The sequence below is a fragment of the Mycetomoellerius zeteki genome, unplaced genomic scaffold, assembly GCF_001594055.1.
Source record: "Mycetomoellerius zeteki isolate Tzet28-1 unplaced genomic scaffold, Tzet1.0 scaffold20, whole genome shotgun sequence".
In the NCBI taxonomy this organism is placed as follows: Eukaryota; Metazoa; Arthropoda; class Insecta; order Hymenoptera; family Formicidae; genus Mycetomoellerius; species Mycetomoellerius zeteki.
Genome location: NW_017256957.1, coordinates 244,471 through 270,773, shown reverse-complemented (window position 1 = coordinate 270,773; position 26,303 = coordinate 244,471). Strand labels below are relative to the sequence as shown.

General features: G+C 29.8%; 1 protein-coding gene across 1 annotated transcript in view; it reads right to left on the bottom strand.

Moving 5' to 3' along the window:
• Nucleotides 1-2,993: 2,993 nt before the first annotated feature.
• The window catches only part of RhoGAP102A (Rho GTPase activating protein at 102A), a 27,306-nt gene continuing 3,996 nt past the window's right edge, over nt 2,994-26,303 (bottom strand). Inside the window, 12 exon segments of the mRNA XM_018447350.1 lie at nt 2,994-3,437; nt 4,459-4,516; nt 4,519-4,737; nt 5,905-6,232; nt 6,590-6,692; nt 6,824-7,053; nt 7,851-8,041; nt 8,286-8,436; nt 9,132-9,347; nt 10,650-10,834; nt 18,661-18,780; nt 22,272-22,428. Coding sequence (XP_018302852.1) covers nt 3,098-3,437; nt 4,459-4,516; nt 4,519-4,737; nt 5,905-6,232; nt 6,590-6,692; nt 6,824-7,053; nt 7,851-8,041; nt 8,286-8,436; nt 9,132-9,347; nt 10,650-10,834; nt 18,661-18,780; nt 22,272-22,428 — 2,298 coding nt within the window. The 3' untranslated portion in view covers nt 2,994-3,097.

The following is a 26,303-nucleotide window of genomic DNA, read 5'->3' as shown; positions in this document are numbered from 1 at the left end:
TATTAGTTTTATTAATAATTTTATTTTCCTCTTTGCTTGTACGAGTAACTGCGTCAAATACATAGACATATATATATGTATATACATACATATGTGTATGTATGTATAGTGATGAGAGAGAGAGAGAGAGAGAGAGAGAGAGAGAGAGAGAGAGAGACATGCATACACTGAAAAAAATACTAAATTTGAATAAATATTTATTTGAATAATTCTAAATGAATATTTACTAAATATAAACATATATTTACTTGATATAAAACCTGTTAATTTGTGTGATTTAATTATTATTTTTTTATTAAATAAACATTTATTTATTGTAATTAAATTTATTGTAATTAAATTATTGTTTACATAATACTATTCAGAAAAATATGTATCAAGATTTAGTAATTTTTTTTAGCGTATCTCTCTTTCTTTACATGATATATATGTATTTAAATATGCGAGACAAAAATTTATTATTCGCGTATGTCAGAGATCAAGATATAAATTTGTTTTTTTTATCTCTCCGAAAGTATTATTATATTATACTTTATCACTTATGATTTTTTCTTATAATTATTGTTATTATTACATGTTCAACGTATCTTTATTTTTACACGAATATTTGTATAACACTGTTCGAGAACTGGCCTTGTTAAAATGTTTGTATTGCGAATTACGATCGTTTTTACAGACAGTTGAAATGTTTTCCTAAATAAATATTTAATCATATATGCATGCGTTCAAAGTTTAATTTATTATCATACAACTCTCACAAAACAGTTGTATAAACACGATATAATCAAATTAGAAGTTAAGGTTTATCTAGTAAGTTGAAAACGCGTACATTAAGATCAATCACAAATCTTTAAATGCGCAATATGCTTTTATATTGAAACTTTTATATAAGATACCACCGGATTATATTTATTTCAATATACTTTATGGCAAGCATATCGCAATAATAGGTTAAAATTACAGTGGCAAAGATAATTTTGTATCAGAGTGAAAATAATTTCCAATTTGATTGTTATATTATTCTAAGGTAATAATTAATCATAGTAAATGAGAAAATATATTCAATTTGTCGTTAACTCTTTGAGACATTATAATACGTATCATCCCTTTAAGAATCTATCCAGCAAACAAGCTGACGTTATTTATCATCATTTTGACGTCAAAATGACGATAAATAACGTCAACTTGTTTGCTGGATATTTAATTATATTTAATCTACTATTTGATTAAATAGGGTAATTGCATAATAAATTTATATCATTTTATAAAAGATGACATAAAAAGCAAAAAAAGATATATTTTCTATTTTTTAAGAAGAAATAACTCGTGTGACGTCAATTGTCAATTTTTCATTGATGCAAAATTTACGGTTTGAACAAGTAGAAAAAAAACTTTTCTGCTGGTGCAAAATTATCACTGCGAATGCATTCTTTACGTCATCCTATAAGATTGTTGTGACATATTTAATTTTCTTGTTATTGTTCATACTAGATAATGTGAATAGTTAACTTCTATTATTTAAATAGTGAGCTGGTTAATGATGTTTAATCATAAATATACATATATTGTATATATTTACACGTAAATATCCGTTCATATTCTAATGTGAACGATATTTGTCACATTTACACCTATCTATTTCTTAAGTTGGCTGTTTTTTTTGTAAAATTCATATGTATTATTCATAACGTGATATATAAAGCCTATGTGATCTATATTATTATACAATATTTCATATTACACATTAATATTGATCGTTTAAAAAATATCCAACAAATATCATATCCATATTATTGACAATATATTGTATTAATAATATTGATAGTATAGGCACTATTTAAGTGATCGTCAAGAACGACACATAAGAAATTGAATAATAAATGATTTAATAAAATACATGCCTGACTTTTATCATTATCAGATCTTTGATTTTTTATAGAGTGTATTTATTATTTGTATTGATTAACGTAATAAGCATTACAAAAATAAGATACTCGGGTATACAGGGTGTCTAGTAATTCTCCCGACAACGCTCGTGGGCAGATAGAGCGAATCAAATTTAATTGAAAAGTCCTCTATCATTTTATAACTTTTTTTTTTTAGTTACCCAATAAGCAGAAGAAACCCAAAATCGATGTTAAGGTAATATCATTAAGATAGGAAATTGGAAAAGGATCCTTTAGGAAATTGGTAGGAAATTGGAAAAGGATCCTTCAGGAAAAGGATTTGGAATAATTTTTTTATCTTCAATATTAAATCGTTTATTACTGTTTTTACCTTATTTATCAAATAGGTTTGATTTGCGACGATGTTGAAATAAGACAATAATAGTAAAAAAATTAACTTTTATTTATTAACTTACAGACACTAGAAAAAAAACTTAACGACATTGATAATATGATATAACGTACGCGTCTCTCATGACAATTCACGTTAATATTAAATTATTCACATTAATAATTATGTCATAGAGAAGACACATTAGAAAGGATAAATAAATTTCAAGTTTCTCATCACTCATTGGATGACAACTGCAATCAAGTAAGTACAGCGGAGAGATAACGATTTTCAGGCTGATATCGAGCTCGCGACAATTAATATTTTTATTGCGAAAAGTAAGATAATACTTTTCACTCTAATCTTCTTGTTCTTTCGATCACCCGTTATCTTAACTTTGTCAAGGTTCGTCTGAAGGGTCGATAAAACCCCGTCGTGAAACGAGAATGCGCATTTCGTCACGGAGATCCTTCGAGAACACGAGGACGGCACTAATACAGGAACCAACGAATATATCTCGCGATTTTTCAAGATTATGAGAAACATATTAAGGAACATTTTTCCAGGCCACACCTGATCGGCAGTGACTGTCCTATTCATCGAATCAAAATTCAAGATTGTCATATGTATGAGTCGATAACGATATAATAAATATAATTTAATTAATCTCATTGAATAAAGAATGATGTTTTTTTTAGAAATATACGATAGAATAGATCATATGATTCGATAACAGCAATTGGAAGAATCTTAAAAATATCGTTATATTTGGACAATCAATTTTGAATTTCAATTCGATATTGTAATCGCATTTAACAAATTAAAAGTATCCCTCCCTATCCTTCGGAGCACTGGAGATTAATTCTCGTCTCTTCCACACTGGTTGTGTTGGTACGCGTTGCTTCTGCGTCGATACCGAGGAGGCGGAAGAGGAAGGTAGTATCGTCGACGTGGACGTCATGCTAAGTGGTGTCTTGCCAGCCAGGGTGTCGGCATCAGGTATATGGCGTGTCTGATGCCTTGAATCCGTATATCTCCTCTTCGTATACTTCTTGCTCTCGCTAGAGGTCACCGTCGAGTTCTTGTTCGTTTGCAGGATCGTGGGCTCGAAATCTGACCGCGAGATCTGCAGCATTCTCTCGATATCTGCCGTCTTGGACCTGAATCACGCGAACGCATGTTCGCGTTAGTTCTCTACATTTGTATTATTCCTTTATTCAGTAATATTGCACGAGACGATTTATTTATTATTTTAATGTGATAAATGAAAAAAATTCTTATAAGAAAATATAATATAATAATTAAGTTTCAAAATAATCTCATATAATCGCAATATTTTTTATCTATGCACGATATAGAACATTGTTTTACAAAATAATCATATTAATTATAATATATAAAACTATATAAGTTGTCCTAAACTTTTCTGTGTGTCTTCAAAAAATCTTTATACAGATGTTTATAAATGTTTACTGTTATCTAAAGAAAATATCCTTTATTTATTGCGTATTCACATATCAATCTTAATAAAGGATTTATCACAACAATTCAGTATTTCCGAGTAGTCTGTTCAAAACTTCAAAAACTGTCGCTTTTCAAAGAAATTACAGGGGAAGCCTTGTGTAATCCGATTAAAAAATTCGAAAATTTTTTTGCTTTAATCGATATATAGTAATCCTGGTAGAATTAAATCGCTGAAATTTATTATGAAATCATTGAAATGAAAAAAGAAAATGACTAAGATATTGTTGAAAATATTTCAGCATAAATAATACCTTTAATATTAAAATACTACGAATTTTAAAGACAATGAAAGAAAATTAATGAAGAATAATGAAAAATATTAAAAATTAATTCAAATATATTTAATATTCATACTGATTTATTCAGAGAAATAATATAATCCCCGCCAACTCACTTCGACGAGAAGGTCGCGTTAACATTTGCTTATGGTCCTTATAAAATCAATTATTTTTTAACACAAAAATTTTTTTCTATATTTGTGTTGTATAAATGTGTTATAAAATACAAAAATTTTTAAAAAGATCCATTGTATTGTTTCTTCAATACAAATTCTGTAAAATTATCTTCTTTTTAGAGATTTACACAAGATTCCCACTTAACCGAGAAGAGAAAGAGACGAAAGGGGTTAACCGCAGCAAGGGGCAACAGGATACTCACCTCAAAACCGCACCGCCAATGCTAGTGATGCTTGGCGTGTACGGCACCGCTGTATTTTCTGCTGACCAGTCGATTTGTTCACTTGCCTTACCTCACTCGAGGTCGTGAATGAGACTCTCTGGAGAACCGCTTGCTGATCTGGGATGTATGAAACGGCGGTGACCGCGCTGTCAGGACTAGCTGGAGGCGAGGACGCCCATGAAGGCGGGGAACTTAATGTCTGATCGCCTGACAGAGTTGCCGAGGAACCTACAGCACTATCACTTCCGTGTCTTCCCCCTGAAAGCAGAGATATTAAGTTGAAATAGACACTTTGACTATTTAGCTTATTTGATTTATTATTTTACCGCGAGGTTCATTATATCAATTACATGTATATTGTTTAAATAAAATAAATACGAAAAAAACCAGGCCATAGGAGTCAACACGCAAGTTATTAGTAAAGCGGAATTATTCACAGACAATTTTAACATAGAACGTTTCGACTCTCGGTTTGAGTCATCTTCAGCTAATCAGAGTTAAAAATTATTTAAACTAAAACGATTTCACGCGTTGCAATAGTATCACATCGCCAACATCTGAAGCGCATCGGACAATGTTCAACAAGTTAGAGTATGAGGCTCTGAGCAATCGTCCAACGCAGTTGCATAGCTGGGTTGAGAAATTTCTTCAGCTAGAAAATAATTAAATCTACATGACAATTCATATATGCAATGGGCAACATAAGACAACAATGCTCACCCCATATCTCCAACATGTTCACAATTCTTATAATAAATATTGTACATTCGAGTCATAAACTTAAAAAATTGCACAATTTTGAAAGCATCTAGTCGTTATAACTGATCATGACTGAAGTAAACAACAGAGAGAACAGAACGGTCATAAACATATACAATTTACAATAGCTTATCGAGTACATCATTGTAAGTAAGCCTCCGTGTCGGTTTATAAATTAAGACCATGCCTCTGTCTCTTGATATGGATCATTTCCGAAATTACACGCTTGTTGTATATTACTTAAATACATATGCAGCTAAGTATGCCGCTTTATTCCCTATGCGTGGATAGAGTTTATTTAAAATAAAAAATTTTGTTTACTTACAGTAAGTTTATATATAATAGCTCATTTAATTTTTTTTTTAAATACTTTTTTATCTCTATACATTTAATTCTTTGTAATTATATAGTTTATTTAACGGAATCATTTTGTTATATCTTTTTTTAATGATTATTGTATCATTAAGTTATTTATTTTGTTTGTGTTTTATAAAATTGATTAAAATTAAATTAATTGTTGAAATAACATTAATTTAATGACATAAATTATTTTCTGAGTGTCCAATTTAATTAAAAACTATAATATTATACTTGATGACATACATTTATTCGTTCAAAAAATTCAAAATGTTTTCACAGCAATATTAAATGATACGCAATACAAACCTTCGCTGCAACCGGAAACGGACCTTTGCCTTTGCCGCCTCGGGGGAGCGCTCGGTTGCTTTGGTGTTTCCTCGATGTACGGAATGTCCGGGTCGTCGAGGTTCAGGGTGAACGCGTCGGACATGGGTATGGTGAGACTTGCGGTAATTATTATCGGCGATGATCTTCGCCGAGGATCGGATGGATCCTCGCTCGATCCGCTATCGACACTGTTGCTCCTACCCTCCTCCTTCCTTCGGCTTCCTGATTTCTTTGGCCGTCGATGCTTTGGTCCAATATCACCGCCGACACCCGCGGTTTGATGTAAACATTGTTCTCTCGTCCACATCTGAAGCAAAGAAAATGATTTTTTTTTCAGTATACTACACTCGTAATATATCAATAAATAATAAAACATTTACATAAACAATATTTTGAATAATGCTTTAATTATTTATTAGCGATGAATATCAAAGTTATATTTGGTTATAATTGTATTAATTAAGTTAAATACCCTAAATAATTAATTAAGTAATATACGCTAAATCTACATGTAAATGTTATTTTATTTTTAAAATAATTTTAGTTTAACATCACCTTTTAATATCGCCGTATATTTATAAAGTAACATTTACTTGAAACGAACCTTGCACGCTCGCAAAATTAAAATTAAATGTCAGATAACAAATGCATGATCTCATAACACCTTTCTCGTCGTCGTTGTCGCAGTGGTCGTCGACATGGTCAGTGTCTCCTCAACTGAGAACGTCTCTGCTTCGCTACAGGGATCTACTTCATCTCCGCCTTGCCTGCAAAAATATATACGGAATTTGCTTCATTTCTTTATTTTAAACTACACAAAGACATAAATATACGAAGAATATTATTTCGTAATTCTGACAGTAATGTTCAATCATTGCTCGTTAAACGTGATGCTCACTCTTCAACGCGACGAGACAAGGCAATATCTAACTCCGCCGGATGAGTATCCATCATATGCTGGTATACTTCGTCCAATAGCGCCGCTGGTACCATGAACAATGTCGACGTGTGTTCCAGAAGTGTTCGCACAACATTTATCACATCGATTCTCTCCTCCGCTCTTTCCGATGAAACCTCCGACCTCATTTGACTGGGCTTTACGCAATGCAAAATATTTGGCGCAAATACCTGCAAAATTCATTTTCAATTTGTGCATCACTAACCCAAAATAATTCTTAACTTAATTTGACCTTTTCGTAATGGTACCAATGATTGACAGTAGCCAAGAGCGTATATCGAATTAATTAATTATTAAGATATTTCGACACAAATATTCGTCACAATATAATGTTATTATTGACATTAACATTTGCAGAATTTTATGCAATGACTATGGAAACAGAATTAAAGTTTATTTTTGTTAAAAATTTTCTTGGCCAACATCAACTTAATTACTTCATTCTTAATAGAGTAATTAGGAAAAAAATTCAAAATATGAGAATTTAGTCTCCGTTTGAAATTTCGTTGGCGCATATTTCGAATAATAAAGAACTTTTATTAAGTATTTTAGCTGAGAGAGAGAGAGAGAGAGAGAGAGAGAGAGAGAGAGAGAGAGAGAGTGTGTGTGAGAGAGTGAGAGTGAGAGAGAGAAGTCATCAAAGCACAATACGTAACTCAACACGAAAAGAATGATTGCTCAAATATTTGAAAATTTAGCTAGATACACAGATCTGAAAATAATTTTGTTAAACCATCAAAATAATTTTGTAGGAAACTTAAGCATGATGACAGAATGTGAAAAATTTCGATATTCCAGCAAACCAGCTTAAGCGTCCTACATAATTATTTTGAAAGTTCAACAAAATTATTTTTAAATTTGTATTTGTCTAAATTTTTAAATACTTCGGCAAAACTATTTCTTTCGTGATGGATTGGAACAGAATATAAAAAAAAATCAAAGTTGGAAAGTGCTATTAAGTACTAACAGTCGCGAGATTCGTCGTATCCATTTTATTCCCTGAGATCCATTCTCCTGTTTCGTTCTTCTGATCCTCACTGTTCGCCGCAACAGCGCTCAAAAAGTTCAGAAGTGCCCAAAGAGTTTCGCGATTGGGCGTGGGTAAAAGTTGAATGAGATGCTGCAAAGCTTCTTGCTGCAGTCGTCTGTTTCTGATTTCTAGAAAATGTTTGAATGGCTCGCTTATCACGCTCTCGTCGAATACGAATATTAAAGGATTGAAAATTCATAATTAAAATTGCAAAGTATAGAAAGACAGACAGGAAATGATTGATTAGCATATTTTGAATCTGTAAAATTTTTGCAATGCCAAATTTTTGTCGTCGCGACTGAATTATGAAAAAAAGTTAGGAAAGATAAATAACGCTCGTCGGCTTCATATTAAGATCTTGTTCTTGCTTACTTTGAGTGTGCACAAAGGCTTGATATAAATCCCTGCAAAGCAAAGGATCCGGTAGATCACGGAAATATTCCTTCAAGAGGGTAGCTACGTCGTGAGGACATTGATCGGAACCTATCTTTGTTTCTCGACCGCAATCAAAATCTTCTCTTAACTGGAATAATTATAGAAATGTCACGCTTAAAATTTACATAAAAGATATACCTTTTTAGAAGAAATTTACTAACTTAAGAAAACGCAATATAATTATTAAAATTACTTTAAGTAAAAATACTTTAAACAAAAAAAGATCATATAAATTTAATAATGCAAGACATGGAGAGTATAAAGCTTTGGATACTCTCACTCGCTCTTATTGAATATTTACTTATTATTAATTTTTATATTATCGAAGTAATCGATTCCTATTTTGATAAATATTTAATTTCTATTGGTAATTGTAATAGATATGAGATATCATTATGAAGACATTAAGAGAAAATCCAATATCGTCCGATTAAGGTCTAAAAAAATCTAAATGTATTATCAATTTCCAATTTAAGCTCACATTAACCCAAAAACAGTGATTTAAATTACCTTTTGTTAACATAAATGTTTAATTTTTATGTAAATTTATTTATGTACTCTTCTATTTTTAAATAAAAATGTAGCGATAAAAATTATTGTAAGTATTTTAAAGAACAACTGTTCAGAGAATCTAATTGCTAATGTTGTATTGTATAAATAAATCTTAATTGTCTTATAATACTTTTGGCATTAAGGAAAATCATGTTATACAGTTAATCACGAATATTTTTTTCCAAGATAAGATAAATACGAAAATATCATTATTAAAGATAAACGTCATACCTGCCTCACCCTTTTTTTCGAGGGTGACACGCGAAACACGCCTAACGTCCGAAGACCAGTCGCTTCGAGGTGTCTAATGCATTGTCTCACGATACCTGGTACCATGTCCCATTCACTGGCAAGGCATCCTCCACCACTGTCACTCAACTCGAGTACTCCGGAATCGCTTCCTGTAAGAGCACCACCTTTCGACGACAGGGACTCAGAAGATCCTCCCTAGTTTGATAAAAGAAAATGTCATTTGTATAAGAAAGATAATAGATAAAAATAAAAAGTCGTGAGAGAGAGAGAGAGAGAGAGAGAGAGAAAGAAGGGTGAAGAACAGGAGTAAAAGGAGAGATATTGTTTTTTTTCAATATATAATATAAAAAACATAAATGTGTATCTGTCTGATGTATGTATAACTTATTTTCAAAATAAACTATATTTGAACTAGGCTATCAATTCAAAATAATTTTGAATGCGATCTATAAAACTAAACTTCTAATCTATCTACGCATATCAAGGATATAAGAGGTGTATTGTCTATCTCCTCATTTTACGACATATAATTTATTTATACAAATAATACACATATCGTATAAAAGCGTATTTCATATTCAAATGTTTTAGCAGACTCCTATTATCATTTCGGAATGATAAAATAAAGTCTCATGTAAAATTGAGAGTTCTTAATTAGTCTGCGGTTAAAATTAGCGATCTCGTTTCCCTTCTATTTACGTCTCTGATCTATGATGTCACTTCGAACGCGGGAGACGCACGTGACGTCGGCACGAGTATTCTACGTCGCGGTGTCGTATGTAGACAATCGATCATCCTTGTTAAACATAATTTGACGCAAGGATGCTAAAGAAAACGATAGAGATCAAATAAGATTATATTTTCGATTTAAAATATTTATTTTGATTTTTGCAAAATTGTAAGATGACATTTTTTATGTTCCTTCATATTTTTAAACTATACAACTACACGAATAAAAAGATTTTATAATTTGTCTTTAACTTTTTCCAATTAAAATAAATTAATAATTTAAAATAATATCTAAAACTTAGAACCAATCATATTCGACTGCTACTTAGCGGTTGTGGTACTGGATGTACTTAATATAGAGAGGTAGATAACTTCTGCGTAGATAACATACACTTCCGGTAGATAACATGCACTGCACGCTCAAAGTTACTGGGTTATTACTTTATAAAAAAAACTTCAGGATTGCTCTTTACACTGTCACTCACATTTTGTCATTAAAACTACTCTGTACGTTAAGAATTTTGCTTTTATTTATATCGAAGTGAAATATTCTATATATTTAACAATACAATTTTTCTATATTATAATAAAAAGTATCAAATAATAGGAAAAAGTATTAACAAATATCTTATTAACTGATTTATTTTAGAATTTAAGAAAATAGTCATAGTAAGCATGTAAATGCTTACACGGAACAAATAAAAGAGACATAAAGAAATCTCTTATCTGTACTGGAGATTCTTCTTTAGATATCACACAATTTCTTACCTCTTCTGTTTTTGCCGCTACAGTCGGAGTTTCTACAAAGCTAGAAAAACTGGTCCTACTTCCATGCCTACTATTTCTGCTTAAGCAACCGACATCAATGATCTCTCCAGCGGCAATTCTAGTAATCCTATCATTCTCTATGCACTGCGACAGAGGTATACCAAATACTAGACCACCTGCGACGTCTGTAAGCAACAAGGGAGATAAAAATTTTTTAATTTGTATAATTTTTTTAGAATATATTTTTAATATAATAAGTAAACTTTGTGTTTAAACAATGTTTCACAATATTGAATTTATGACTATATTATAACTATGGTATTCAGAAGTTTATATCGAATATGTTTGGTTTCTATGGCAAAGCGTGTAGTAGGAATTTAATGAACATGTTTAATACAATTTTTTGGTCATTAACATTTGCGCATGCAGATTTTTGTGAGAATAGATAGTTATCTCACAAAACTTGCATACGCAAATGTCTCAATAATTTTGAGAGTAGTTTTTTGCACCGTCGGATGGAGAGTGTATTTTGACAGAACAGAAATTAAAATTAAAATTTAAAAAAAATTTATTGAAAGCTTTTTAAAGTATAAACTTTATCCTTGAGAATGAAAAAAAAGCTATAAATACGACCATTATTCACACAGTTATACTCACTTGAAGTTATACAAAATTTTGATACATATAAATTTATGTTGCGATAATTTTGTTGATGAGTGTATTATATATACAGTAATTCCATTTGAGTCTTACCACTGCTATTATTATCATCCAGATTTTCTGTATTAATACCGCTAATCCAATATAGCTTGAAATATTTTAACGACTCGATTTCTGACGCTCGAGGAAGCAGACTGCGTAGAAATGACGTGTACAACGTGACAGTAATTAGCATTAACGTTTAACCTACCAGTTATTGAGCATCCTTTCAGATCGCCGCCAAGAACGTATTCCAGAGAATGCATAGTTGTGATTCAAAGACAGACGAGGACTCTGCCCATGTCTGTTTCGTTCATCGATTTAAAAGCAAAATAATTCGAAGCACATTTGCAACAAGCCTTGCTCTCATCAAGGGCCACGCGATCTAATTGGTACATAAGGTAATCGAACGTTATATGACCTACTTAAATTTTGCGATTTTTTTCTAATTTTTACTGAGTTTAAAATAAAAAACTGATGGTCATATTCAAAAGAAAAAATTTTTAAACATTTTTAAACATTAAAAAGTTATACATTATAATGTCCTATGTTCACATTATAACAAAACGTTTTTGGCATTAAACTTTTTTGTCGATAGAAATCCATTTTAACAATATCCATTTGACATCATTTTAAGAATATTTCTAACAAAATTTATGACAACCAGATGTGGATTGTTTTCGAAAGTTCAGCCAATTCTTCAATGGATTTAAGGAGATGCTGGAGTGACCAAATTATCACATTACAGTCGTATAAAAATCTTCCAATTGACTGAACGAAATATAAAATTCTTTTACAGAATTAAAGTAGACGCAAAATTAGGAGGTGGTGCAGTGGATTTTATACTAAAATCGAAAGAAGGTTAAAAAATTTTTTAACTTTTTTTCGATTTTAGTACAAGCATTTAATCCACTGTACCACCTCTTAATTTTGCGTCTACTTTAATCTTATAAAAGGATTTTTTATTCCGTCAATTCGAAGATTTTTATACGACTGTAATGTGATAATTTGGTCACTCCAGCATACCCTTAATGGATTTTTAAAATAATATTTCGGCTATCTATAAAAATATTTCATCCTGTTTTACTTTTGGTATTGAATTCTTTTTGCAATAACAACTTTGTGAAGTAACTACTCTTCTGGTTGCTTTTCTTTTATTCTACATTTATTTTAACTCATTAAGTCCCAGGAGAATTTTTTGTAAAGTCTTTTAAATCTTTGTAACTCGAGTCCTAATTAAAATTTTAAGGCTGCAAAAATTTTGATTAGGACTCGATTTATAAGGTTCTAAAATAGAAAAGTACGTAGAAGTCTCATGTTGAATTTGATAAGTTGAAATGCGATGGTACTCCCAGGAAAATTTAACAATTTGCTTTTCGGTGTTTGTTTATTGACAATACAATTTTCTACAATTCAATAGAAAATAATATTTGCAAACTAACGACAATTGAGAGAGAACAATGAAGTTTCATTATAGTTAGCTTATCTCTCGAAGAATCAGCTGAGAACCGAAATACGTATAAACGTATCGTGTCTTTATTATATATACCAGTCTGATTATAAACCGCGATCTGGGCCGTTCCAGCTTTTCTCACTTTAAAACATGCCTCTTGATCGTGAGCATAAGGCACTTTACGTACTACAATGTATGAAGAGAGCGAGCTTCTTCTTGGAAGCATTGAAACGATCGGCATCGATCGTCAACACTTTATCACCTCTCAGTACGATGAATCCAGAGATGTAGGGTACGTATTTAGACGCGCAGAGTGTGAGCATACGGACATTGCGTGTATAAATATCCTCAGTGTATCTTGTTGCACACATACGTTTAAGTAATTGACATTTCCTGATAGATATAATTATACATAGATGTAACTTCGTTTATCTGTATATTTGGATCGCTAATTTAACGTATTCTGAAAATGAAATTTATGGGTTTAAATTGCCACGTTGTTTTACGTTTAAGAACGATTAATTTAATTATATGATCGTGATTCTTTACGCATCTTCTGTACGTTGTCAGGTAATTTGTTCGTCGACTATCAGAACCTAAAAGTTTTAACTTTTAATGTAGATACATACGCATACGCATGCACGCACATTAGCAAATGTTTCGTACGCACTGCAATTTATATTTGAGGCATCACATAAAATAGAATTAATATTAAATAATAGAGAATATTATAATATAATTGTTAAGTAACATTGTTAGTTTAATAATATGTGTGTGTGTATGTGTGTGTGTGTGTGTGTGAGAGAGAGAGAGAGAGAGAAATGAAGAACGTTTTTGTATCTTACTTTATGTTACATATAAGGATATTTGTTATTATCTTTATCTATCTTTTGTTTTTTCTTTATTATATTTTTTAATTCCTTTTTGTTATTACAAATCTCTTTTTATGTTATATTTATAATATATAAATACTATTGGTTTCATATCCTATTATAAAAATATAAAAGATTTTGGCGTTACTATCTCTTAAAAGTAGTTTCGCGTTGTTTCTCAAGGTCAAATAAATATCTATTTTCATTTTTATACACGTTAGAGACAAAGTTCTAGCTCGTATGGCTTACATGTAAATCGCGGTGCGTGCAGTCATTTGAGGAAGATACCCGAATGATACGTGAAAGGGAGAGTGAGCGACCTCGCTTTATCGGCAAAGAGAATCTCTAAATTGACGTCTGATGTCCCTACGCATGGACACTTGTACTCAACGCGCGTGAACCACAAATAAACCTGATATATGCGGAAATATGTACCACTACCGAGCACTCTGTGACTAATTTTAGCCGGCGAAATTGTGTCTCATACCAGCCTGGTCGGCCGAAGCTAATACGACTGTCCTTTGCTGCCTGTACATAAGTACATGCGTTTTTTGCTTCGATTATTGGATTATTGGAATATTAATAATGTATCTTATTTTAGTGAATTTGATATCAAATTAACAAATATGGAAAATGTATACGATTTTCTTAGAGTAATACTGTAATGATAAAAATAATGGTATATTCATTCTTCCTTAAGAAAATTTATTTTAAATAAAATTAAGGTTTTCAAAGTAATTAAAAGTTTACTTACAAATTTTGAGGTAATTTAAAGTGTGTAAAAGGTTAATCCAAAATAACCTAAGACCTTTAAAGCACTTCATTACTGACTTTGATATAATCTTAGAATAACCGATTTTATTATTTCCATTGTAGCTAGAGTTTTTAAAGTGCTCTTAAATTTTAAAGTAAGACTAAATTAAACTAGGCTAACATAAAGTTTACTCGCGAACACAACACTGTCACGAGATGGACGCGGCGGTGCTACATTTTCTCGTAAGTATATCCATACAGCATAGAATAAAAGGTTTAACGTCTTGAGATTTTTCATTTATGTTCTAACAAAATAATTTTTTTGATGGCGAGCACAATTCATTTTCTTATATAATTTTTGTGTTTTTAAAGCAGAGAATTTGTTTTAAAACAGAGAATTTGTTTTAAAGCAAAGAATTTGTATTTTAAAGCAGAGAATTTGTATTTTTAAAATAAAGAATTTGTGTTATTATGATACAATTATTAACCTCGTTTTGCCCCTAGGGGGATAGAGGTAGGGTGAAACTCGCTTTGAGTGGAAAGTCGAATGCCCTTGAGAGTTTATCTTTTAAGGAGAAGATTTTTACTACTAAAATTGCATTTTAACACTAAATATCTCAAAAACTATAATAGACTTAGTTGTTGAGACAAAGTTATTCGAAATCATGACTTTGAACATATGTCAAGGTCAAGGCCATCAGCGCGGTGTACGTTAACGTAAATAATTACTAAAAATCAATACTGCGTCATCTGCATAACTGTTATGCAACGAAAATGATCTACAAAGGACTCTACACAGATTCAACGTTACAGTTAGGAAATATAACATGATTATTTCGTTGGAAAAAACAAAATGCCTGACGGTTGCAAGAGAGCCGATGAAGTGCAAGTTAGAAGTGGATAGAAAAATAATAGAGCAAATAATGTTGTTCAATTATTTGGGAATAGAAGTAACGAGTGACTGCAACATCTACATGGAGATAATAAAACAAATAAGAAAAGCAGCAATTGTCTCTGAGAGAGATAGTATGGAAGAACAAACATCTCAACATAGAGGTTAAGACAAGAATATACAAGACCTGTGTCCGTCCAATATCAACCTACGCGATAGAAACTAGAGCGGACACGAATAAAACTAAACAAGCATTAAGAATATCGGAAATAAAAATCTTGAGATCCATAATAGGGAAAACAAGACGTGACCGCGTAAAAAATGATAACATAAGATAACAATATAATATCCAGGATATCGTAAGATGGGGAAGAGAATGAAGGAGGAATTGAAACCAACACATCTCCAGAATGGACAGGGATAGATTAGTGAAGATAGCACGAGATGGCAAACTAAAGGGATCTAAATTACTGGGAAGACCCTCGAAGAGATGACGAGACAGCTGGACATCAGTCTCACAGGAGGATAAAACCCAGTAAAACACAGGCCAAAGGCCTAACGTAAGAAGAAGAAAAAGAAGAAGAAGAAGAATTACTAAAAAAAGTTTATAATCGAAAGGGCAAGAAGTGTTTCTAGCAAATATATTTACAAATGGGTTTACTTAACTTATATTTTGTACTGACCTAACTTGGAACTCGAGCGGTACTACAAACAATCGATTAAAATAGATTAGATATTTGTCCCACGAGTAATATTTATCTTTATGCTATATAGATTAAAATAAATACGCAGGGTGATTGATAAGTAACTTTAAACAAAGTTTCATCAAAATAGTACTAATGACTTTCGAAATTTTTTTTTCTTTCAATTTCCACCTTGTATCTTTGAATCTAAGCAGTTTTAAACATATTCAATGTAAAAAGTAATATGTTTTATTCTTGTCCTTATGTTTTAAACACTTAAAGATGTTTTAGTTTTAAACTTTTTCAATAGACAAAACACTATATATTTGGATTTAAAACACTATGTTTTAAATCCAAATATGTAGTGTCTTGTCCATTGAAAAAGTTTAAAACTGAAACATCCTTAAGTGTTTAAAAAATGGAGACAAGAATAAAACATTTTAATATCTTAAAATTAAACACTTCTTTTTTCAGTGTTGTCATACGAGAAATTTTGGTTTTGAATTAGTGTCAGGAATTATCCTTTAAAATTTTTGTATAATACTTAATTAGTAGCCACCCTGTATATCGTATGCATATACATACACACAATACGCGCAGGAATGTCGTAAACGTATCAAGTGATAGAGCACTCCTTCGAATGGCGAGCGTTCTATTGCGTCTGCTGAAAATAACTGAACTAGTTATTCTCCAAACAAATAATTGCGCCATAAATTATGCCCGTTAAATACGCGGATTTCTATATATTAAACTGGGCACTACGTTTTAATTATTGATTTGATTGAATAGATTTCCTCAATTAGTTTCACACAACAAATTTCATAATTTTTATTGTGTAAGTAGAATGATTTAATATTTCATTTCAATATTTTATGTTCCTAAAATTTTCAGAATCAAGTAAGTAATATGTTCACATTTGCATGCAGAAAAGAAATATACATATAATTCCATAAATAGATAAAATCTGACATTTTATGTGGATGTGTGAAGTAAAAAGGAAATATTGAGTTAGTTTAATTCTATGTGCAAAAATAAATTAGATAGTTTGCAGAGCAAGAAAAAGTATCATATACAAAGACGCGAGAAAGCTACTTCTGCTGTTATTTTCTTTTATCTTAACATTCGTCGAGAAACTTTTTTAATTATATTAAGTACAATAATTCTTGGCGGACTATCACTTGTTAAGCAAATTTATTCTTATCTTATTCTATAAATATTATACGTTACGTATCATACATAAATAAGTAATGTTAAGAATTTTAAGAATTTTATATTAGATATTATATTACTTTCTAAATTCATTAGAGCGGAATCACTTTAAAGAGTGATAATTAAGTCAGTCTTGAAAAAGAGAGGTGCAATTTTCAATCTGTAAGAGTGAGATTTCACTCTGCAGAATGAGATTCACTCTAAAAATTTTAGGGAGTAAGTTAAAAAATAACGCCTCAACTATGTATTATAATAAAAATAATAAATAAGTTATATAAATGAAAAAAATATAGTAATATTAACCATTTGTTACAAATAATTAATACTACTATATTTTCTAAGTTCAAATTTCTATACGTATGGATAATCAGAAATAAGTTATTGAATTTGTGTACAGAACTAAAAACTGTACTGTTGAAATGTACATATCTCTCATTTATTTTTGTCTCCGAAATTTGAACCCAATGCGCCTTTTATTGCTGAGTGACTTTTTTCTTAGGAGAAATTGAAATCCATTTTGTCTCTCTGGTGGCAGTGTCGTGTGTGTTACTGCTCGTAAGTGAGCGACTTTAGTGAGCGACTTTTACAATAAAAATAGTAAATTTTTATTAAAAATATAATCAAATGTACAATTAATTTACTGTTTAAGTCATATATACTGTTTAAAAATGTTTGTTTCTTTAATTTTTTTTACCATGCCTCTTAGTTATTATTATCATGTAAATAGTTAGTGAATATTAAAAAAATAGTTATTTTTATTATAATTACGATTGCATTTATTATATAATATAACAAGTTTTTTTCATTTACCATTTATATCTTAATATTTTACTATACTAAAAGTTGAAATTATCATAATTTATAGTACAATTTTTCTATATTTGAAAGAACTATACACATAAGATTATTATTACTAACATAATAGCAGTAATAACTATAAAAATGGACCTCCTATCCATGACTTTTAACCATGCAATTATATATAATCATAAACACTTTTCTCAGAGTGTACAGATTTGTTTAATTAAAGTATATTCCTAACGGAATTATCACTGAAACTCAGTGTCAGCAAAAGTCATATAAAAGAATTATTTTAACTTTAAACGCTCCATTTGTGACTCTTCTTTATATGTCATAAATATTAAAATTCTCATTAAGATGGTTAGATAAGATCGTTGACCGGGCACGACGTTTCGTTGAACCCATGCGTTTGTTTCAACATGACCTAATGACCGCGATTCTCTATGAGATTATCTTATAAATAAATTGCACAGATCTCGAATAATATCTGTGCGATTTATATCTTGTTCGTTCGCGAAACGACCTTTAATTAAAAGAGATAAATACGATCAGCATGATATGAATAACACAACCATTTATTCTCAATGTTTGATCAGTTCTCAATGTGACAAAGATCGTGGGCGGCAGAATAATAAGAATTGGTACTTACCTTTTTCCTTCTCATCTTTCCCTTTGTTATCGAAGAAGCCTGTTGTAAGAGCCTTCCTTTTTAGCAAATATGCCCGTCTCTTTGGCTTATTCGTGGTCACTGACCCGGTACCGAGAGATTCTAAAAGAAAATAGAGAGATTGATCTGACAAATTTCGTATTCCGATTATTCCGAGACATACTTCAACTACATTTTAATGAAACGCACATCTTATGCAATCAATTTGTAAAATCAGAGCATCGTCTGCTTTTTCTTGGCAGAATAATCCAAATAATAACCATAAAAAGCAGCTTCTTTAAAAGAAATCTCAGCTAAAGGCTACAGATAATTAAGAAATTTTATCTTCGAATATAAATAAAAAAAAAAGAAGATTTAAAAATATCATAATCAAATAGCAGGAATTTTTAATTATTTGTATGTTTTACATTAGTGATACGCAACCCGCAGCTCGCGGGCCGCATGCGACTCATCAATTAATTTTCTACGGCCCACTGGCTCATAACCGAAAACCGAAAATATAAAATTATATGTTTTATTTTACGTAAACTATAAAAATAATAACATATTTAAAAATAGTTTATATATTTCATAAATAAATAACATATTTGTAAAATATTTAATTTTTACCAATTATCTTGATTTTTTAATTTCTATATGAGAGAAAATTCAAACTTAATCATTATTGTAATTATTTCAACACAAAGCATATAGTTGCGTAAAAATGATTAAAGTGAACTGAAATAGACAGATAAAAAAATGTACATTAGTATCAATAAAAAATTATATCTTTAATTTTACAGGAAAATCGTTTTTTTTTTTTTCATTTTTATACGCGGCGAGTATTTAATTTCTTGCTCGTTTCAATTCTGGTTGAAAAAAGTTTGACCTGATGGGTTTGAATTTTAATGTTGAATCTTGAATGTTCAACCTTGAAAGATTGAATTAATATGTAAAATATTAAAAACAGTTTTTATGTTAATGAAGCACATCATAGAATCGATTAGATCTTTTTCGTTCAATATATACTTGGAACAATCTCTAACTTCTTCTGCTTGCCGTTATTGCCTTTCTTTTCTAAAATTCATTCATTACTTTTCTTCAGTGGTTTAATTGAATTTGGATGTCACAGGGAACTATATAATTCAAAATTCTTGAAATGACATTTGACCCATATATAATGACCCATACATAACAGTGCTTACAAATGCTATAACGTTACCTCGGAAGGAATAACGTTGAAAGCGCGCAAACATGACGTAAAATGCTACCATTAGTGACATCATTGTGTTTTTAGCGCTATCTCCGCGAACAGCTTGTATAATGTCAGCTTTGTACACTGTCATTCGTTTTAAGCACTTGTAGACAAGAGCCGATATACATAGTTGATTCTTATATTATATTTACGAAGATCTTAAGTAGGTACTTAAGATATTATAAACCAACCAGATAACCGTGTATTAACATTTTAAGATATTAAGATAAATCTTGAAATAAGAACGGATAATAAGGACTATGGATATCAGATAAGTACACGAGATGCTGTATGTACAACTATACTTGATAAAATTTTCTTTTCTGGAAAAGTAGTGATATAAGCGTGAGTTTATTATTACTAAAAATGGACTCTATCAGTAGTAGTACCCTCATTTCTTACTGGTTCGTGATACAAAACGCGTTCATATTTCCCTTGGGAAAATTTACTTTAGAAAATTAAAAAAAATATTTAATACTTAGAGAAAACCTAAGAAATATGAAAAATAAATTTAAATACTTTAAATTTTCCTTTAAAGTTACTTTTAAACTTACATTTTGAACACTTTGAAATTTTTTTTCTTAAATTCTTTGTGGTCTTGCAAATATGCGAAAAATAACAACTTTTATTGTCTTTGTTAAAGTTTTAACAAAAAATATTATAAAATTAAATTATTTATTTAGACTGATGTTGTTTTAGCATTTAAAAAATAATGAAAAAATTTACTTATCATGTAACAATACCAGTAAATAATTGCTTTTTTTTTTAATTCAGTAACGAGAGAGGTAACGAATTATTTAAAAGAAAAATAATTTTCTATTCTCTGATTCTGTTTTAATCGTATTATAAAACTTTAATTACATTCAGATTCTCTCGTTCGCATGTTATCAAATAAAAGTCATGAAGGAAACGACATCAGAATTCAAATGATTACTCCACTGTAGGCCAACACTTGCGGTTATAAACACGTCAATCATTTAGAGTTCAAACGAAACAGCCGAATGATGACACGTCTTTTGCGATAGATTTTGAAGTAATATCTTAGACACACATGCGAGAAAAGATTTTGAGATTCTTATCCTTATATCTGCTTCTTATATGTAAGTCAACTTGTTGAAGTTCAAGTTCTTTAAAGAAATAAAAGTTGTCTTATATAACATTTAAATGCAACATCATAAAAATCAACTAGTCCTGTAGAATTATCTGATTAAAAAATAAATAAAAACTTTTCTTTCTAAAAATAATTATTTTATTTTCAATTTAAGTTAAGATAACTTAATAAGGAATTCATTTCAAAACATAATAGTTTTCCTAATTTTGACAAGAAAAATTACTTTGAATATAAAAATATAAGGAAATACAATAGCTAAAGAAATTTGTATAACGTTGGAAGTGCGAATTTGTTGAAAGAAAGAAGCTTTACATCACGAATAGCTTACATCATATATGGGGGCGTTGACGAAAAAGCATAAGGATTCAATTCTATAGGGCGTACAAAAGCATTTGAGAAATTCATGACTCTCATCGTTGTTTGTTAAATAAAAGTTAGCGGGAATTGTACGCTTAAATATGCCGGGAATTTCGTTGGACGTAGTTTCCTCTTTTCTTTCTCCTTCGTTCCGGAACAACTATATTCCACGGGCTAATGCGGTATGCAGATGGCTTTAATGAAATTGCATGTGCTGGAGGAATTCCTTAGGATTTGCGAGAAAAGGAACGCGAATACGCAAAGTTCAAGAAGATTGCGAATGTTATTCGATAATAGCTAAAGGCAATTTTTGAAAATATCTAAAACTTATTTGAATAATAATCATCTAATATGGCCACATACTGGTACCTAAAAACTATTAAATATTTTTGCAGATAAATGGCTATACCGGCTATACTGTAGTATCAAACTACTGTAGTAAAGTAAAAGATTCTGACCTGATTTCTGACTGATCGAACAATTTGTGTTAAGATGTGATTAATTGTGATAAGAAATGTTTCATGTCATAATTTTACATATTTGTCGTATTTTTTATTTTCACAATTTTCAGTGATTTTAATATATCGAAGTGTAAGTATGATATATTATATATTATTTTAAAGATAATTGTATGCGAATTCTGAATATGTTTATAGGTTTGCTTTATTTCCTTATTGTTTAAAAAATTTAACTGAGAAAAAGCGAAATTATAATTGTCAAGTAATTTTGACACATTGATGAGAAATTTTGTGCATATTACTATACGCTAATTAATTCATGATTTATTACAAATTTGCTTATTTCTGTTTAAATATACATTATTATTTAAATTTAAAATTTTTGCACACATAATTCTTATTAAGCTCTTACGATTTTAAATAGACAACTTACCGCATGGCGGTCTAATATGTACACCCAGATTAAGTGCTTGAAGTTTCGCTACGGCTACCTTGCAGAGAATTTTCCTCTCGATATCGGATAGCGTTCGCAACGCTGTGTCCTGTAGAGTTACACGCCGATTTCCTGTACCTGCCCACGTACATTTTCCCTGTAACAGAAAAAAATGGTGCATTCTCTAGTTAACTTAAGGCTTACTAGTTATTCGTAATAAATATATTTCATGCAATATCGATACATTATGACAATAATTTTGCAATACGTGAAAAATAAATAAAGCTTAGATGCATATTTCAAATGTGATTTATGAATTCCATTTTTGTTTTACTATTCTGTTGCAAATAAAATATCCATAATAATTTTGCAATTAACTTTCCTTTCAAATACTAAAAATATTAAAACGGTATGAAATAAAATAAACGAATAGTCTATGATAAATAATATTGAATTATTAGTGAAAAGAACACGTATATAAGAAAATATAAAGGAAATAAAATAAATTGTATATCTGTATATACTTGGCAATCTACCACATAGTGTAATAGATGCCATCGCACATTATGTTACCTTGTTGTAAAAAGTAAAATTGCAAGACTGAGGAATATGGAACGTAATATAATATAACATAACATTGCAAGATACGATGTCAATGTTCGATAAAATAAAACCACAGCAACGAAAATCAGCGATATTACACATTTCATCAGCATCAAATTTCAAACATTTGCCACCTGTTAAGTTACTATTTATTTCGCTAACGTCATCACAGTCGTACGCAAAATGGAAATAGCCAAGACGTGCTTTATCTTGATTAATATTACTAAAAATAGTCATGCTGATACGTGTGGGTGGATATATATAATGCATATAATTATTTTAAATATAAATATGCAGATTAAATTTTTTCTGTTTAAGAATACGATATAATATGATATAATTTCCTATATTCTAAATAAATATTAATGGAAAATTAAAATGAATGTTTTATAAAACTCGATTTATATTTATTACATTATCTATATATTTTTATAAATTTTAGATTAAATATTTAAAAATTCTGTAATTATAGTAATTCTGTAATTACTATTATATACTATCATTAGTACGGTTACAATGTCATTCTTCAAAACAATTTATTTATTTTTCTTATAAATGTATTCAATGTCTTTTAAGAGTATATGAAAATATATGAAAAAGTATATAGAAGAATAATACATATATATATAATATACATATATATATATAATACACGAAAAGAAAATAAGAAAAGTTCGTGACTTGCTTATTATAATCATACAGAGAAAATTGTTACTGGCCTTTTGTATATTCCGAAGGTTTGTCAATGTTTATGGAGAATTTCACGTGGGAAACATGGGGAAAAACGCGATATGTTCGAAAGATAAGAGAAGCAAAACTATATAAAGATGAAGAAGGCACATGATACTTTCTATGTAAATGCTAATAACTTAGTTTGAACAGTATCAATTTAATTTTGCTATCGCACTATTGACTTATCCAATCAAAATACTTTCTCGTTTTTTATTTCATCTTTCATTTAATCAATCACAAAAAAATTAGATGCAATATTATAATATCGATTACAACGGAATTTTTTCATATAACATCGTTATTTTATTAGTAGCATTTTTTTGTATAAAATTATAGTACCAAATAAATTTCATGAAAAAAGCAGTATTTTTTGTGCTCAGAACGTAATATAAAATAAAATAAAAAATTTTTTTAATAGAAAATTTGTAAGACATGAATAATTTTCAAACTGTAAACAATTAATAAAGAAAGAGAAATTTTAACAAATTGTAAATAATTTTAAGAAATTGAACGAAATATATCTTCAAATATAAACTTACAAGTATAAACTTGAGTAAAGAAATAAAATCATTTCTAAATTAGAGATGCCGTTTTATTCAAACGTCTACTGTCAATAATATTTTTTATAAAATATAAAAAAATAATATTAATAGTTTTATGTAGGTATTTATAAATTTATAGATACATTTTTATATTTCCGATATATAAAAATGATATGGAAATATTTAACTATTAATTATGTCAGAAGTTCAATAGTACTTCTTCTTTAAGAAGAAATTAATTCTGGTTACAGACACTGAACGAGATAATTTGGTGACCTAAATAAATTTTATTTTTCATATTGCAAAAGACAATTTTTCTTTTTCTTTTGCGTGATGTTATTATTCGTCGGAATAACGAAGAATTGCAACATGAGAACGGCATGGACGCGCCGGTGGTAATAGACTTTGATTTCAGTGTGTATAGGTATATCCAAGTAGTAATAGCGGCAAGGTTTAAGTATAGTTATACACATCGCCACGCGCTCACGCGCGCGCACGTTAGCTGACTATTTCTGGCGGCGCCAGCAAAATTCCGAGGCCCTAAATTGGTTATCGCGCTTACCATTTAACGAGAATGTCTGCCACAAGGTCGACCCCCTTTTTCCTCTCTCACATTTTCTCCTTTTGCATCCCCCACACGCCTAAACACTTTAATTTTAAAGGATGAGGAAGTATTAAAGGAGAAAGGAAAGAAGTGTAAATCACATGATTATCGAATACAATATATATTGACATACGAATCTTGTCATAGAAGAAGTATATTCTGTAAACTATGAACTTTAAAAAAGGTATTAAAAAGGCATAATTAAAGTTACATTTTTAAAATGAAGCTAAACATATGTAAATGTGAAAAAATCGTCCTTAAATTCATATCAAGATATTTTAATATCATTATAAAATATTACGCCAAAAAATTAAACAGAGAGAGAGAGTTACATTTTTTATAATGCTATGGAAAAGTATTTTGTAAGCTAATTTATAATGTATACTTAAATATTTAAATAAATAAATAAGAGAACATTATACACATTTTTTTGAATATCAATTAAGGATATATATATATAGATATATATGAATTAAGGAGATATATATACACACACACACACATATATATATATATATGGGAGAGAATATAAATGTATGCATTAGGAACTTTTTTTATGTTAAACATGACAAGAAAGAAATGAATAACATATCATTATTTATATGGGAAATGTGAATAACGGTTGTTTTTAAATTTTTACAAAATGATATTTTTAATATACAGACGAAATCATACATAGATCTTCTAAAAACAACCCTTCGTTTCTGGGCAAAAATATTATATTTTATTAACACTGATAAAAATATAATCTATTTAGATAATTGAAGAAATAAAAATTTATAATTCTCATATAATTGTGTGATTTGTTTCTAAATAAAATCAGCTAAAAAGCGAATTTTACAAATATGAAAAAATAAAATTCTTATTATTTTGTTTTACAAATTGCGTAGTTTAAATAATAGTGACTATGTTATTGATAATATTACATTGTTTTACGTGTTTGTAGTTTCCTATATCTGCTTTATTTTATTTTTTCTTTCTTAAAATTTTCATAGTACGATTTTAAATATAAAATCGCAATGTAGCGTAAACTGACACACCTGTTTGTAATACGTGATCATTAATGCCTTAATACTCGAAGTTGCACGCGTATCGAAAAAGGCATGAGAAGGAATGAAAAGGCATGAAAAGCCATTAATGACTATGTGTATAAAGCAGTTCATAACTTAATTTTAATAAGATTGAAAACAAGACTGTTTATGTGAGTACATGCCTAAATACGAGAGGGACCAATTTCAGTCAAAGTTCGATGTTAATGTTAATACATATACAAGTGTAACTAAAATAAAGTAACAAATTTCGGAGCCGAGTTCCCTCATCAAAACATGAAAAAAGTTTACATGAACATATGTCCGCAAATCCACTGTTACTGAAATGTAGCTCAAAATGTTTAAGTATTATGTATGACCTCTACGATTCCCCGCTCTAAGTCCTCTAGATTTTTATCTGTGAGGATACTTAAAGTCTTTAGTTTATAAAGTTCAATCGCCAATGAAGATATGCTACGTCAACGCATCTTCGATGCTTGTGACACCAATTTCCCCGGGAAAG